The sequence below is a fragment of the Dermacentor albipictus genome, chromosome 1 (genome assembly GCF_038994185.2).
Source record: "Dermacentor albipictus isolate Rhodes 1998 colony chromosome 1, USDA_Dalb.pri_finalv2, whole genome shotgun sequence".
Lineage (NCBI taxonomy): Eukaryota > Metazoa > Arthropoda > Arachnida > Ixodida > Ixodidae > Dermacentor > Dermacentor albipictus.
The window spans coordinates 299640304-299657497 of NC_091821.1; the positions used below are offsets into that span (position 1 = coordinate 299640304).

The following is a 17194-nucleotide window of genomic DNA, read 5'->3' on the forward strand; positions in this document are numbered from 1 at the left end:
AAGATATCTGACTATACAGGCGGGTTGACTGAAAGACATAACAGAACTAAGGAAACGTTGCATATCGTTTGCGTGAAGAACAAGAAACGGCTATCGAAATTGGCAGTAACAGCCCATACACCGTCCCGGGTCGGCGGTTCATTTAGGACTTTTTTTCGAAGTTAAAATAGCAATCGCAAAGGAAAATCGATGATGTGGCACTTCCAAGAATACTGCTGAATACTGACAGCAACGTTTTCTTTCAGGTACAGGCGTGAGCTTTAGTTGCTGGGCGATACCGCATCAACCATGTCTGTACGAGACGTAGCTCTGCGAAACAAGCAGCTTCTCGGCTTTGACATGGCAAATTATCTGTCTATTTCCATCTGCTGGCGAGGCGTAGCGACTCTGCCTCTGGACAAGGATGCCTTCGGACGCAAGATGTCCAGCTCTGCAAGAGCGGTTTCAGCGGCGGCGTCTGGCCACGGTAACAGGTCTCCTGTCCCCCCACGGGCCTATCGGTATGTACTACCGACTTTGACATCAGGCAAAACTATGAAGTAGTGTTTCTTCTTACACTGTGACGTTGCTGGGAGACCATACCGCCTCGAAGATTTCCGTGACCCGCTGCAAGAACTCGGTGTACTGAAAGACGTGGCCGGTAATGGGCCCTTCCAAATGACCCATGTGTGGCTCATCAAGCTACGAACTCCAGAGGTGAAAGAAGTGTTGGTTAAAGCGGGTGGCCTAGAGGTAAAAGGGCGCTTTTGCGCCGTCATTGACCCAGTGCAACAAGACATCACACTCAAAGTGCACTGGGTTCCATTCCACGTTACCGGGGAAGCATTCAAGAAGGCTTTCGACCACTGAGACGAAGTGGAAGAAGTACGACAACAGGATTGGAAGGTGAGGGGCTTCAAGCAAGCTGAGTCTACCACGCGTATTGTGCGGATGACGCTCCGAGAGAGAAGAGTCGACTCGGAGCTACCATCGTGTGCGGACGTGAGGTTTGGAGCTCCTGCGTCAGCAGCAGACGCTACAGCGTCTCACGCGCTCTTCCTCGCCCTATTCCGAGCATGGCAATGGACGCTTCCCGCAACCTTCCACGGCGACGTCAAGATCACCACCGATGCAGCAGGGACGCTCGTGGCGTCTCTGAGCCGTAGTGCTCGAGCTAAGCCTCAGCGTGGTCAGGATCGGCGTCCAGGGACAGCCGACCTTGTCCAACACCGCGAAAACCTGGTGACCACGATCATGGATGTGGAAGCTACCAACGGCGACGATCCAGCAACAGAAGGATATCCAGAAGACCCGGCGGATGGATCATGGCTCACTGCTCGCGGCCGGCGGACACGCCGCGTCGACGCTAAGTCTGACCCAGCAGCCCGCCGCCAAGAGACGCAGCATTCGAACCAAACCCTACCACGATGACCCCAGAGGCCCCCACTTCTGCCCATTGACGATTTTAAAGTCATCCTGCGCCCGAGAAACGGTCTCACATTCGGTGAGTGGCCTCGCCACACTCTGACTCGCGCCGTCGGCATCGAGGTGCGCCTCAAGGAACAAGAGATCGGCGAACATCACCTACGTGTTCAACGTGCCCAAAACATCGCCCTCATGAGCACGCCAAGTGAAAGAATAGCGACCAGCCTTAACAAGATGACATCGCTTGCACTTGGCCCGCATCGCTACCCCATCTCAACATACATCGCCTCCCCCGATAATTCCTGCAAAGGAATCATCACGGGTACCGACACGGGGACTACATCAACCGAAATTTTATACCACATGTTGGCACCTGGGCTGGAAATCCTCCATGCTCGCATGATGGGGCGAACAACCACGGCCATCATAACATTTGTGGCCTCAGGGTACCGCGCTACGTTAGGTATTATGGGGATGAGTACCGATGCTACATACACACCCTGAGGGCGCAGGTGTGCTGCGTATGCCTCACAGTGGGCCACCGTGCGGACATCTGCCCCACGCCAAGCATCAAGCGCTGCACCACATATGGGACTGAAAACCCATCCACCATCGAACCTCACCAGTGCCAGCCCCGGTGCCTGACGTGCAAAGGGGATCATCCGACAACCGATCCCAGCTGTCCGGGCCGGGCATGAAAGCCACGCAACAAGCAACGAGTGCACCAGGAACTCGAGAAACAAAAACGGCAACAGCATCGTCCTCTGGCCCAATCTAGAGAGCGACGAAGCCGATCGCAGTCCCGATCTCGGTCCCGATCCTGGTCACGATCTCAAGCCGAGGCCCCTGCGAGTGTTCTAAGAACCGCGAGCGGGTACCGCCATCATATTCATAATCCTCCTCATCGCCACCATCATCACCACCACCAGTGGCACCACCACCGGCCAAGAAGAAGCTGCCACCACTACCGCAACAGCTACCATTAGCAGCGCCCGAAGGGCGAGCGGGACCTAAAGGGGTAAGTTGGGCGGAGGGCCCGCCACCTTCACTGCGCAAATCTCCTTCACACTCATCCGAACCTCAGTCCCTACCACAAACCCAATCCCAAACCCAGGCGTCTCGCGCGAAGATCCCTCCCCAGTCCACAACTGCATTGTGCCGAGACCTCCAGCAAGAGCTTCGACGAGAATTGCGCCGACCTATACAGGAGATGCGAGAAAGCATTCTCACGGCGGTGAAGGAAATGATCCGAGCCGCCTTTGTAGACTGCCAAACCACCGTGCTGAAACCAATGCTACATGAAATTACTAACGAACTCAGGCAGAGCGTGAGAGAGCTCACGGCACAACCCCTTCCCCTTAAATCATCATCCTCCTCATCCTCACTATTCTCACGCGCTACACCAACCTCAGCGCCGTCACTAGCGACAAGCGCGCGCACTCACCCGTACGTTCGCCCAGCCCAGCTACAGAATGATGGCTCCTGCAATGCAAATGCAAAATAGAACGGCGGGACTGACGACGTGGCAATGGAATTGCAGGGGGTACCCATCTAAACGGGGCTCTTTGCAGGAGTACGTTGCCGCATCGTCAGAACCGCCGGACATCATACTTCTCCAAGAGCCGGGCGCCACCTTTGCAACTATCAGTGGCTACGAGGCCATTAGGGGCTCGGACTAGGCGAAAGTGTGCGCGCTTGTGTCCAGGAAACTCACCTATACCCATACTACTCTCACGTCGGATATCCCTCATCAAATTATTGAGGTTCTCCCCGCGGACACGAGACAAAATAGCCTGTACATCTTAAATGTATACGGTGCACCTCGGGCTTGGTGGGACAATTTTCAGTATCTACTCTTGGAACTCATCAAGTTGGGCCCGGTGTCCATAGTGTGCAGTGACTTCAATGCCGCACACGTGGCCTGGGGCTATCGCAGTAACACACCAAAGGGCACCCGGCTTTGCGACCTCACACATAATCACCGATTCACCCTCATAACAGATCATACCCAGCCTAGTCGTCAGGGAAATAGCATCGAGAGAGACACTTGGCCGGATCTCACTTTCACGAGGGGGGTGCAGGGCGAGTGGCTGAAAACTGGCGAGACGCTGGGTAGCGATCACCACATTCTCATCATCCGCATCAATCACACAAGTTACAAACGCCCTTAAAAGAAAATTTGCATTACAAATTGGACCAAACTTCGCGAAATCCGTAAGGATCGAGCCACAGGAGCTGAAAGCCCCAAAAATTATGCCAATTGGCTCAGTGATTTTTGCAGTGATCTAAAGAAAACGACTAGCCGCATAACCACGACGACAGAGACCCCCGAGGTTGACCCGCATCTCCTACATCTGCGGGACGCGCGCCGAGGTCTCACTAGGCGATGGAAGCGGCAAAAGTTCAATCGAAAATTGCGCTACAGAATATCCCAAATTACTAGAGCAGCCCAGGAATACGCAGACCAGCCAACCAGTGCTAACTGGCAAACGTTTTGTGGTAAGCTAAGTGGTACGCTGGGCACCGCGAGAACGTGGGCAATCCTTCGGTCGCTAATAAAACCGAGAAACACGAAATCCCATAAAAACCGGCAGCTTCAAATTTTCCTCCACCAGTACGGAGGAGACGGAGACCAGATCCTGAAGGACTGGTATCTCTCCCGTGGCTCTAAGCCAAGCTATCCGGACTATCCGTGTAGAGAAGAAAGTGACCCGCTAGACACTGACATAACTGTCCAAGAAATCAAAGCCACACTCGCAGACATTCATAGGGACATCGGACCCGGCGAGGACGGGATACGTTATACTCTACTGCGAAATCTCCCGGATAAGGACCTGGAAACGCTTTGTGCTATGTACAATCAGCAATGGCACGCCGGCACTCTTCCTCTAGAATGGAGACGTGCCGAGATCACTTTTATGCTCAAGCCCGCAAAACCCCTGTCGATCCAAAATTTACGGCCGATTTCCCTCACATCGTGCATCGGAAAGCTGCTTGATTGTGTAATCCTAAAACGGGCTTCAACCTTTCTTGGAGATGAAAAATTTCTTCTCCCACACACAGTTTGGATTTCACCCCCATTTGTCTGCTCACGATGTTCTTCTTCAGATAAAAGAGGATCTCGTTAACCCCCCCCCCCCCCTCATGGCTCAGAAGAGAGCTGTTTTGGCGCTTGATGTCAAATGAGCTTTCGATAACGTTTCGCATGGTCTCATCCTTGGGAACCTGGCCCACCCCCACTGTATCTCCCGTATGTACAATTACGTGTGAGCCTTTCTCAAGGACATGATTTTGGCTTCTAGCGCGAAGTGAAACACGGACACAGAAAGGAGCAGACAAGACGAGCGCTAACTCTCAACTATATTTTTATTGAAACGAAGAACATATATATAGGTGATTGCAAAAACCGTTGCATCAGAACATGACAATGTAAAAGCATCAGTTAAACATGTCAGTGGGTATGGAAGTCAAAGAACAAAAATTATTTCAGATTAGTACACGTATTGCGAAGGTATTGGAATTCGCAATCTAACAGAGACAACGAAGCATGACTGACGCAAGTGTCTCCTAATCTTTTTATGTGGAAAGCCTCGATAATTTCCCTCGTGGTTTGGCATCTGTGTCTAGAAAGAATTTTTGTGTCTTTAAAGAAAGGTTTGCATCCACAATCGAAACAATGTGCGGCTAAATGTGATGCGTTAGGGTTGTTTAGTGAATGTTTGTGTTCTTTTAGTCTAATGGTAATGCATCTACCACTCTGTCCAATGTAAGCTTTCCCACATTCGAGTGGAATCTGATAAACTATGCCCGTGTTGCAAGGCACTAAAGGGGACACATGTTTAACTCCGCAATCATCTTTTCTTTTTTTGCCTTCCTGTTCAAGTCTCCTATTTATCAAAGGGCACATGTTAGCCAACTTTCGTGGGGCCGAGAAAACGGTACTGACGTCATACCTATTGGCCACATTTCTTAAACCATGGGATAATCTATGTACGTAGGGTACTAACGCAAACTTTGTATCTTTTTTCTTCTGTTTTTCTTGTTTCTTACCAGGGCTTTTACCCATTTTACAAGTTTTTCGCAGGTTAGTGATAATAGATGCACGGGATAGCTAGCCTTTCCAAGCCTTTCTATCTGTTGTGAAAAACTTTGTTGCATATTGTGCGGACATGATTTAGTAATGGCAGACCTAAGAGTTGAATAAGCTATCCCCTGTTTAACAAGTTTAGAATGGCAAGAAGAAAATTCTAGCAGTGGCTTCTTGGCCCTAGGCGAATAATGCCAACAGACATGCTCATCCTGGAACGTTAAGCACAGATCTAGAAATTGTAATTTGTTGCCCTGGATAATTTCTAGCGTGAAACCTAGGCCCCCACCACATTCCCTAAAAACCTTTAAAATATCCGTTGCTTTCTTGGTATAGTAATCGCAAGAACAAAACACGAGATAGTCGTCTACGTATCTAAACACATGCACGGCCAATTCCTTAAGATTGTTTTGTAGTTTTCTATTAACGCGACTTAGGTAAATGTCACTCAAAAGAGGCGCAACTTTAGAACCAATAAAACTCCCGATTTTTGTACATATATAGAACTACCCCATTTTACAACAGTATTCCCTATGTAAAACAACAACAGTTCTAAAAAAGATTCCACAGGCATCCCACAGTCCTGAGAAAACCGGAACTCATCATTGTTGAGCGTCAGTGCTTCTTTAACACTACACAGTAGTTCCGATTGCGGAAGCGAATAAAAAAGGTCTTTGACATCAACACTGATCGCTGAGCATTTTCCTGGATTATTTTCTGTTAGAAAGGCCACAATTTCTTCCGAATGTCTTATCAGGAAGGGGTCGTTAAGACGAACTGAAGACAATACATTATGCAAAAAGGTTGAGACAGCGTACTGCCAAGTTCCTTTTTCAGAAATAATGGCTCGAAAGGGAACTTCCGGCTTATGTGTCTTAGCACTAAAAAATATTCCGAGGTGCAGACCCTTGGAACTTGGCAGTACGCTGTCTCAAAGTACATTGCAGGACACTGCAGAGTGCCAAGGTGTTCTGAGTGCCGGGAATTCGGCCATGAAGCACGTGATAGCGTACGTACGTATGCAAGAGTTACTGGTAGCTCGCAACTTGACGACGAAGGTCTCAAGTTGATGGAAGAGGAGATAACGGAGAAAGTGACAGCGTCCTTGGAAACGCCGGTTGATCAGGTGGCAAGTGTCGCGAAAAAGGTGGCAACGCCATCCACATCGACACAGGACGCCTCGGCAGGAAGAAAGCACAGAGCAAGAAGAAGAATGAACTAAGAAGAGAGGACACCACCAGCGCCCGAAAAAACGGACCACGGGTGTGACGCGTTTAACGTGGAGATGGACACGGAGCCAGAGATGCCATATGGGACGCCGGATGAGACGGTCACTGAGGAGCCAGCCGTACCTTCCAAGCGGCACCGAAGCGATGCTCCAGATGAGGAGACACCGCCTGACAATGTTCAATGCCTGAAGCCGCTGTGGATGGTGGTCCGGCCGACCCGGGCCAAGAAAGGGAAGTCCACCCCAGCGCAGCGGTCAGCGTCGCTCACCCGAGAAGGGCAGGCGACGCAGTGAGCAACGCGACTGGCGTCGCAGGTGCCCGTTGAAGCTGTCGTGCCGACGGGGCGCTCGGTTTGTGAGGGTTGCTATTTGCTGGGGGCCTTACTGTTGTTTTACTCTTGCTCTTTGAAATGGCTATGTCGTTAGCTCCATACGGCGTGGGAACCCTCAACGTTAGAGGTCTCAGGGCGAGGCGGCAGCAGCGTCAGCTCCGACGCATAATGTTGGAAGAAGATTTAGATATATTGGCGATTCAAGAGACTAAAATAGAGTGAGAGTAAGACTGATGGTATGGTTGCACAGTTCAGGGACCGCTATACTGTATGCGTTAGTCATGCCCTTGGCACAACGGCTGGTTGCTGTATGTTTATTAAGAAAGGTTTGGTTATAGTTGAGGAAACAGTTATAAGTTGTCAGAGTGAACGATTCGTGCTGTGCAATTTTGTATATTGCAACATAAAATACCGAATATTATTTGTGTACGCACCAACGAAAGTGAATGAGTGGAGTGACGCAATAAAATGATGTCAGTTGAGAGTAGCGCCTTGTCCTGTCGCCTTTCTTGTGTCCGTTGTTTTGCGCTAAACGAAGTATTTATGGATCCGCACCAACTAGCCCGCCAACACATTGTGCTGGCTAAGTTTTATGCGAAGCATATGGGGCTCTTGCATTGTCCAGGGGGCGCTGCGAAAAAGGTGCTAAAAAGCGCCCTCTGCGCTAAAATGGGTCGTACCAAGCTCGGTCGTCTGCTTCGGAAAGCACGTTTACACTATGGACCCGTCACTTTCGGTTGTGTTGTTTCACGGCCTGCAGCGAATATCGGGCGCCGAAGATTTTTTCAGGGGTGGCACGCTGCGTAAAGGCAAGAAATTATGCAGTGCCGAATACGTGTACGCCGTTCAAGAATTGGGCGGCGAAGTTTTAGCACCGTGTCAATCGCAAGTGAAGCGAGTCGCGTACGAAGTGGAACTTCAGGTAAGGTTTGCACGCTAGCTGCTAGATTCAGGCGCACAAACGCGAGGAAAAGCTTGCTAGAAATGAATCCACAGCGGCGATAGGCAGACATCATGTGTACGGAACTGCTCGAGCACACGACGGTACGCGCCGCGATGTACGAACTGCTCGAGCGCACGATCGTACGCGCCGCGACGGCAGCGGTCTTTCGACATGCCGCGAAACGGCGGGCCTCCTGCAATCTTTGTTGACTGCATGCCGCTAAACAAGTAGTTATGCCTGCGTTGTAGTAGCGGCCATCTCTCCTTTTTAGTAACTGGTAATAACTGGTGCAATTACATATGAGCTCGCACGTACGTGCGAATCGCGCTGCAGTGCGAGCTCGTACGCCGCTCGCTTGATGTAGGTTTTAATGACAGCGCTCGAACATCGATGTGTTGCAATCAATACTGCCTTGCTGCGTTGCCTCAACGTGCTGGCTTGAGATCAAGGATGAGCGCATTTAACTCTCTTAACCTGTGCTGCTCGTAGTGGGGTAGTGAAGTGTCATCGAATGAGCCCCACCATTGGTGCTCATTTGCACACACCTGGTCACTTCGCCACTTCGCATCGGTCGAATTGTTAATTGTCGCTGTGGCCGGGTCTCGAATCGTGAATTACCAGCCATGCCTGCTGCTATGTCGGTCTGCTGTCGGGACTGTAGGTGCAAAAGACCGAACATTAGAACGCAGATAATTAAGCAAGCTTCAAGACAGGCGAAGCAGTCAGCATGGCGCGAAGTTTCGCTTACTCAGCGCGACGAACTGCAGCTATGCAGCGCGCCCGACGCTCCACTTCGTGAGGCCTTGAAGGAAAACGGCAGAATATGATGTTGGGATTCAGGCCTTCTTGTTCATGGCAGCCCACGACGCAGAAGTAATGACGGTGACGCCTTCTCGAGGCTGGGCTAGGTCTCTCCGGATCGGCGCCACCGATTTCGTCTGCTCCCAGCATTGCGTCCCACGGCACACGGAGAGCCCGTTTTCGTTAAACTATCGGCTGCGGCGAGCTCGCAGCGTGGTCGGCATGGTCTGCGAGAAGTGACGAGCCTTTTCGCAGTCGCAACAGGGCAGAAAAAAGTGCGAATTGACGCAAAACTCGGCCTAGAAACGTGCTTCGCCACAGCCAGGGCTCAATACGACCCAAGCTGGTACGACCCAGATGTCGTTTCCCGCGCCGCCACCAGGCGCCGCTACTATACCTCAAACTCCAGCGCAAGACGCCCATTACTAGAGCTCAACCCAGCTCCTCAGGCGCGGCGGTGTCGCCTTCAATACCACGTGACACCGTGACGTCACGACAGAGGAGAAACGGGGCTCCAACTCGCGCCGTCGCTCGCGGCGGTATATAAGCAGCTGCGCTTGCCTCTGCTAGACACTCACGAGGTGAGATGCCTCCTAGAGACAGAGCTGCTCGTTGGAATGAGAAGCGAAGGTTGCGGCGTGCTACAGAGCCTGTTTCTAGGTGGCTTTGCTACGGCGCAGCGACTACGCGCCCCGCATCGGACGCGGTGAGCGTCGAGCAACGCAGCGTTCGGCGCGACAACGAAATGTGCGCCTGAGCAAGCGCCGCACGCCTGAGCCGACGCCGACGACACCGGCGTTTCTGCGACACGAGCTCCTTAACGCTGTCGCGTTAAAATAAAGGCTAGTATGCTTCGCATCCTGGGCTTAACCTTAGCTAAGCCACAGACATTTTTTTTTTTCAAGAAATGTCGCAGTATCTGAAAACAGACAGATGTTTGGTAGTGTTAGGAGATTTCAATTGCGTTTTCAGCTCGGACGATCGTTCGAGTGATGGATACTGGGCTGATAAGAGCATTGTCTGACCATGACAATTATGCATGAGTTGTGTGACATGACGGACAGCAATATAAACCTCAATAAGTGTGTCGGCTTGTGGCACGGCCGGTGGCAAACAACGCCACGTGTTTTTGAAGGTATGCAGTGGAAGCTCACGCCTGCGATTTAGCTTGGTGTACCGTTAGGCACACATCGAGACACCAAAGACTTATGGAATGGCAAATTGCAGGAATTAAGAGCTCAAACTGATAAGTGGGCCGGACGTGATCTCTCTATATTCGCACGTGCGGCTATCTGCAGAATCTTCTTGGTGAGCAAGGTGTGGTATCTCATGCAAGTCCTGGGCTCTTCCCGATTCCACTTTAACAAATTCCATAGAGAATTAGTTGTTTTTCTGTGGCAGTCTGAGTATGAAAGAACAAGCAGGAACAACTTGTTTCGGAAGTTGGGTTAGGGGGGCTTGTCATTACCAAATTTATACTTAAAGCAACTGATTTCTAGATTCTTGTTCTTACGAGACACGACAAATCCTTTCTTGCGAACAGTTAGTCAAGTCCGATTGAGCAATGTCTTATCTAACGTTGTTGTCTCGATGAGGGAGGGTTGGTGTTACGCAACAAGTAAATTTTTACGTGAGGTGGTCGTAGCATTTAGATATTTAAACCATCACTTTTCTATAGAATACTTGGCTACAGGGAGTCGTAAGCGGATAAGCTCAGATTTAATAGATATTGTGTTCCCAGAACCATTATGTCGATTAATGTGCCGCGAAGACCAAGGGAAAGATGTGCTAAAACGTGTGAAACGAAGATTGTACCTGGGGGGCGAAAACATTATTTTTTAAACTACATACTAATACATCGCCTGTGAAAACATGGCTAGAATAAAGAGGGGACTATTTACCATGGGGGGCTAACTGTTTGATTTGCAAGAAACCAGACAATCTAGAACGCGTTTTTCTAGGCTGTTGGAGTGCGGTCGTCTTTTGGGATATTATGCAAAGAACTATTAAGAAAGAATTGCCGTGAACAGCGCATGGTATCCGTTACCTATCCACAGTGCAAGACAGTATACCTTATGACATGTTCTTCCTTCTCAGCCTTCACAGTATCTGGAGAAACGGCATGGCTATAAGGAATTATGATATAAATGTGAGAACAGTAAACTCATACTTTACTGAAATTATCAGTAAACTACGGGAAGTGTTTCAGAAGTTAGCGTATGACGATGAACTATTGTCATTGATGGATGCCCTTGCCAAAATGATAGTTTTGTCATCTCAACCGCAAGCTCCAAGCGCAGCGGTCGGAAAATGAATATTGTCAGATGGTGGTAGCAGTGTGTAATAATGTATTTGTTGATTGTCTGGAAATAAATAAAAAAAAAGCTGGCGTGGCGTAGTGGTGAAGTGCTGGGCTTGGGATCTGTAGATCGGACGTTCGAATCCTGGTCGGAGCAGTTCTTCTTTCTTTTTTTTTGTTGCATTAAAACGATATTTTTCGCTTTCTTTCTGTATTCAAAAAATATATACTGTGTCCAGGCACCACATATTTAACGCACTAGAGCTGTTTCTTGCACGAGTAGCCGGTGCCTCCCAGTACGCCGAGCCTTCCCAGCGCCCCAGCGTCCAGCGCGCTGCACTGGGCCCATAATCCGGCGCACTGGGTCCCAGTGGCACTGGGTTTTGCAATAGGGTTCAGACCACTTTTACGTCTCCCGCAGATGACATCGTCGCAGAGCTCGCCGCATGTGTGGCTGGTGTTGGTAGTCTATAGTCACCGGCGACGCGTGTATGCTTCCGTTTACCTGGGCGGTTCTCCCTCAGCCCAGTCTCACTTTCTCAGGGAGCAGCTTCGTCCACCTACCTGAAGTTTGAATCCGTTGGTGCTCTTAACGACTGGACAACGCAAGGGAATGCTTAGGCTTTTATTGAACAACTCCACGCCGCCGCCCGGCTCAGTGTCTCGAATATATCCCGGAATCCACCAATTACAATTATTGGCCTTTGGTCACTCCGCCCGCGGCTGGCTTCGGCGACGGCCATATTCATCAGCTCTAAGTTACCCATTTTAAATGCTAAGATCGCAGTGGTCTTCAAGAGCTGGCTGCCTATGTTGAAAATCTCTAGAGAAAGGTACTTGCAGGCTGTCGTGCCGCAACCATGGACCTTATTGCCTCGAATGTTTTTGTCGATGCCATCGATGTCAGCAACATACAACGCTTTGTGGGCTCGTCCCGCAAACTTGCCGGCAGCTCTTGCCGTCACTCTTGATGCGAAGACAGCGGAACGCAAGGCAACGGCTCACCGCACATTCTAACCAGCGTAGACGGCCCGCAGCGCTACCTTTGGTGGGCTCCATGGCGTTTCAGCAGCGTTTCGGTGTTACCAACAACGCGGCCGGTGACTAAATTTGCTCGCGATTGCGCGCACATGTGCGACTTATCGGCAAACTCTGCTGCTCCTCCCATGTTTCCTTCGTCGAACTACAATACGGGGTGCTGAGGGCAGGAATCCAGATAAAGTCTGAAGCCTCTTTCCTCTCACTGAGCCCGTTCACGGAAATGCCAACACTGTCGGTGTAGCTTGGAGATACGCCACAAAGTGTTGAAGCACTTGTGTACACAGAGTTGGCCGTCAGCTCCTTCATGTCACGTTTTCTTTCTGACAACATTTTGCTGTAGGCTGTTCAGTCGCCCGACCTCAATTCTTCCCGGTTGATGGAACCGCACTGCACAGGCTCGGCGAAGTCTGGCTGAATGTGTCTCGCGCTCGCGAATACTGCTCCACGGCCGTTCCAAGTACGAAAGTTCAGCGTGAGAGTGACACTATAGGTTGTGACTCCTGCTCAATATTTGGGGTTTGTCTGGAGATTCGTAGAGCATACTGCACCACTGAGCTGGACCCTATCGCATTGTCGCCGCCTCCAGCCACTCCCGAAGCGATTTTTGCTCGTCGTAGTGCGCCTGAAGTTATTCGCGGAGCTGTTGATATGGTTTATTTAGTGCTGCTCAGTCGCCTTCACACGTTGCAGAACCTGATCACTAATTTCTCCTCGCAAGTCGGCACTTTAAACACGAGGCCTTATGTGTCTAGTTTATCGGCTATAAAGTGTGCCAGAAACGTCTGCGCGCTGTTCGTGGTTAGCAACAAATGTTCACCACTATCGGATCCTGTTATCACAGCGGCCTCTGAACACTGCACGGTACCTTCACAATTTTCTGCCTGGTTGCCTGCTGCAAAGCCTGTTTCGCATGCAAGCGACGGCGCGGCGGTGGTCGCGGCGACAGAGCGGCACCGCGGCGTGCAAACGCAGCTTCGTGTCACATGCTCCGTCTTGGTGCGAGGCGCGCGGCTGTGACGCGCAATAACTGTTTTAGTGTAGCGTGAATGACACCATGCTATGCGCTAAAATATAACTTGGTCTCATTGCGCACGAGCAGGACGCTATAGCAGTTTTGCGCATAGCGTGCATCCGCTATTTCCTCAATTTAGCGGGAGAGGCTAACGCTCGCAAAGTCTGCTTGGCGTACAAAACATGGCGGCGCCCCCGAAGCGACGTCTGCCCACTTCGCATCTGTCGTCTTGTCCTGTTGCCTCGCACAGCTCACTGATTCGCAATAAGCGGTGCTGCTGGTTTTCGCTTCGGGTGTTCATGCTTCGGTAATGGACGACGGATGGTAAGACAGCGTTGTTTTCAATATCGATTCTTGGTTTCGCACACTCCTACGCCAAACGAAAGTGTATAGTGGCTCTACTGTACACACTCATCAGACTGCGGCAGGAACTTTTTTATTAAAATGCATGTAGCATAAATCGTTTCCTGATTAACTGTTTACGTGGTTGAACTGTTTTCAACCCACGAACAGCATGCCGTACGCCACCAACGTTACTAGACTAGCTTAGTAACGTTGGTACGCCACAACGTACCTGGCAATTGATGTCCGTGCTCTAACGCTTCTCTTTCTGATCACTAGGCGGCATCGCGACAAGCTCTCTAGGAAGGCGCGCAATACAGTACAGGCAGAAATCAAAACCACATGTGCGACGCTTTCTCCACATGACAGCATCGAAAGCAAATGGAAATGCGAGGTTGCGCTTCTCCACATCTGATGACCTCGCCCTGCTTCGGGCAGTGCTTGCCTGTGGCGCAGACTGCTCCCAATGGCCGGAGGTTGCCCCCCGCCTGTGCCTCCAGAGCAGGTGGCCGAGGTGCGTGCGGTGCGCGACCACTTGCTGCTGTCGCAGTTCTGCAGTGCCGATGCAGCCAACCTGAGGAAGTGAGTAACTAATTCCTTGCAACCGTACAAGCATCTGGCCCCTTTCTGCCTGTTTTAAGAACTTCCGTCCTTAAGCACATCAAAGGCACTTCTTCCCTGCTGGCGATTTCCCGTGTTGTGATCTCCGATATTCCGAACCAGAAAAAGAAGAATACTCAGAAAAAGGACAGTTGCTAACAGAGCATCTTCAACTAGTGCGAGAGGTTACATTGTGCGTGATTGTGCGCGTGTGCTTTAAAGCTTCTCATGCTAGCTGGCGATATCGAATCTAACCCCTGCCTCGACAGGTGAGATTCTTAGTTTTCAAAGGACTGTAATCTGGGCAGACACTAATGCTAGAACAATTAAAGTCTACTGAAAATATATTATTTTAACCACATAATATATTCTGCTAATTTTAATCTAGGTTATCTACGCCGTAACCTGTTCCGCGCTCCTTCCTCTATTAAACAACTTGCTTTTCTAACCTTTGTGCGGCCCAAGCTGGAGTATGCCGATGCTATTTTTGACCCCGACTACAATAACCTTATTACCGCAATCAAGTCGGTTCAGAACCACGTGACACGATTTATTCTGCCAACTTATTCGTACAATTCAAGCATCTCAGCACTAAAAGCCCAAATAAACTTACCTTCTCTAGCCTCACGCCGTAGAAGAGCACGTCTTTACCCTTTTCATAAATTTTTCCATTCTTTGCCTTTTGACAACTTGTACATAAAAAGAGCACCTCGCGTTGCCCGCGCCCGTCACTCTAACACAGTATATCCCCCACAAGCCAATACCGTGACTTTTCAGCAATCATGTTTCCTGCGCACAACACGATAATAGAATGGCCTGCCCTCCGAAGTTGCCCCTATCATCGACCAACCTGTATTGAAGCGACTGATCGAAAATATCCCTTTGTAGTTTGTTGTACCTTTCTTTGTCAGCAACGCCCCACTCCCTCATGTAATGTCTCAACAAGAGACCTTTGAGAAAATAAATAAATAAATAAGTAAGTAAATAAATAAATAAATAAATAAATAAATAAATACAAATTTAAATGAGAAGGGGCAACGTTGCAGCACAGGCTGAGAGCCAACACGCCTCACTCGCACGAGATGCTTCATCTTAAGCCTTGTCGCCCACCTTCAAAGAGGACACAGAGCTTAAGCCCTTCTTTTTTTTATTTCGCGCGCTCAGGTTACCAGGAGCTCATGCTTAAGAGTTCTTGCCTAACAGCTTTATCTAGCTCGCCATGAGGAGACACGCTGTTGTGCAATTACTAAGTGTTATCATAGTCTGTCCCTAATTGATTATGATTAAAATGTTTTAATTGACCGCTGCCGTTAAATAAAGCGGTGACACGAAACACAAATCTAACAGTTAGGCATGCACATCACTGTAGCTTGCATCATAAGCTGTGAGCACTCCTTGCATGAAAAGCCAAGAGTGTTGCATGCATGCACATCACTACAGCTTGTGCCTGCCAGCAATGCTTGCTTGAAGTGCTGTAGCACTACATGATTTGTAGATAACTTCTGCAATTCAGCCAGTGAGCATGTTTGGCCACCATAGCGGAGCAAGCGTGCAGCAGGAAAGGAAGCAGAACAAGAGCCTCTTCAAACAGCAACGAACGATGCAGCGGATGTTGCACCTGAACTACCAAGACGGCATATGGTTCGCAGTAAGTGCACATAAGTACAGTACCCAAGGCCAGCACTGTTTCGGTGCGAGGTAACAGTTAGGTACCACAGAATGCGTTATAGTTCCTGAGCTACCCCTCCACCTAAAGAAAGTGTGTTCTTCCAAACTAACTACAGCCATAGCCTGCATTCTATGCGTTATGCAAACTAATATTCTCATCACAATCACTGGGGTGTGTGCGAATAAGCTTTGCTTGGGAAGTCGGGGGACCATTTTTTTATTTTTAATTTACATATCTGACTTATGTAATTTGTGGATTCAAATAATAGAAAGTGTGTCACTAAACATCTTTTTCAGGAATGCGAGGACAAGGCCGAACTACTGACCACGATATTCTGGAAAAGAGGTGGAGACACGATCAGGCGCTCAAGGACAATGAAGTCGCCCTCGAAGAAAAAAGAACTGAGCTCGAAAAAAGCAGGCTGGCACCGGAAAGGGAGCGCCTGCAGCGGTGAAGCCAACTCCACATGGAGGAGCTTCGAGTGAGCGAGGAAGATCGTAAAGAATGAGAGGAGCAGCGGCGGGCAAACCCAGTCAACCAGGGTACCTTTCTGAAATTGTACAAAAATTAGTTAAGACAATAAAGAAGGATTTAATACATTTATTTCAGAAAAAGCATCTCTCGCAGAGAACGCACACCCAATAATACGTCGTACTACGCCTGCAGGTCGCCTTTGCCGGGCAGCAATGCTCAAGTAGATATGTGCCAAGACTCGGCCTCAAGTAAGCGTGGAGGTTGGGTGGCTGTGTACCTTAATAAATGACTTTCGTTTTTATGCATGCAGGCACGGCCGTTCATGAGACTGACAGCGACTCTATACATGCGGGGAACATTTTGAAGCAGAAGTTCTTGAGTTTTTTTTTTTTGAAATCTGGAAAATCAAACTGTGAGACAACTTTCCCAAACCCCCCTCTACTGGTTGTCTAACTGATCTCATTGATGTGTTAAATTGTTGCTGTGCTTGAGTAAGGTGGGCGCCACCATGCGGCTTCATGAGAAGCGGCCGAAGAGGATACGCAGGGTCCCCATAGATGACATAGTCTCTGCCTTGGACCAAGTTCTCCACTTTTCCATACAGGCCACTCTCATGCAAGATGCCTGAAGTGAAACAAAAGTTTTCCGTTGCTTATGGAATAACTGAATGACTGGTATGTGCGCCAATGCTATAGAACATCTCATTAGGACCATGTAAACAATTGTGCGGATCAGATGCACATATTAGAATCTATGTGAGGCAAAGCTGTATTTAAGTGTTAATAAAATCTTGTAGTCACATCGCGTCGATGTCATCGCGACTGCCATGTTAAGGTCCCGGCGCATTCACATGTTGCATAATGAAATTTGACAGCATGACAGGCAACCTCATGCAATGTTTATTTATTACACCACTTGCAAGCTTCACTACAGTGTATACACCAAATATTGCGGATGCGTAG

The 17194-nt window shown here is 49.5% G+C and overlaps 1 protein-coding gene across 6 annotated transcripts in view; it reads left to right on the forward strand.

Annotated features, from left to right (window-relative positions):
• LOC135916817 (uncharacterized) overlaps positions 1-16639 on the forward strand; it is a 93632-nt gene extending 76993 nt beyond the window's left edge. Inside the window, exons 2-5 of one of the 6 annotated variants that reach the window (XR_011511260.1) lie at positions 13928-14071; positions 15585-15737; positions 16055-16300; positions 16368-16639. Coding sequence is in view for 4 of the 6 variants with exons in the window: in XM_070531474.1 (XP_070387575.1) it covers positions 13928-14071; positions 15585-15737; positions 16055-16243 (486 nt within the window). In the remaining 2 variants the exon portion in view is untranslated. The other 5 variants (XM_065450253.2, XM_070531474.1, XM_070531475.1 and 2 more) reach the window with 5 other exon arrangements.
• Positions 16640-17194: the final 555 nt, after the last annotated feature.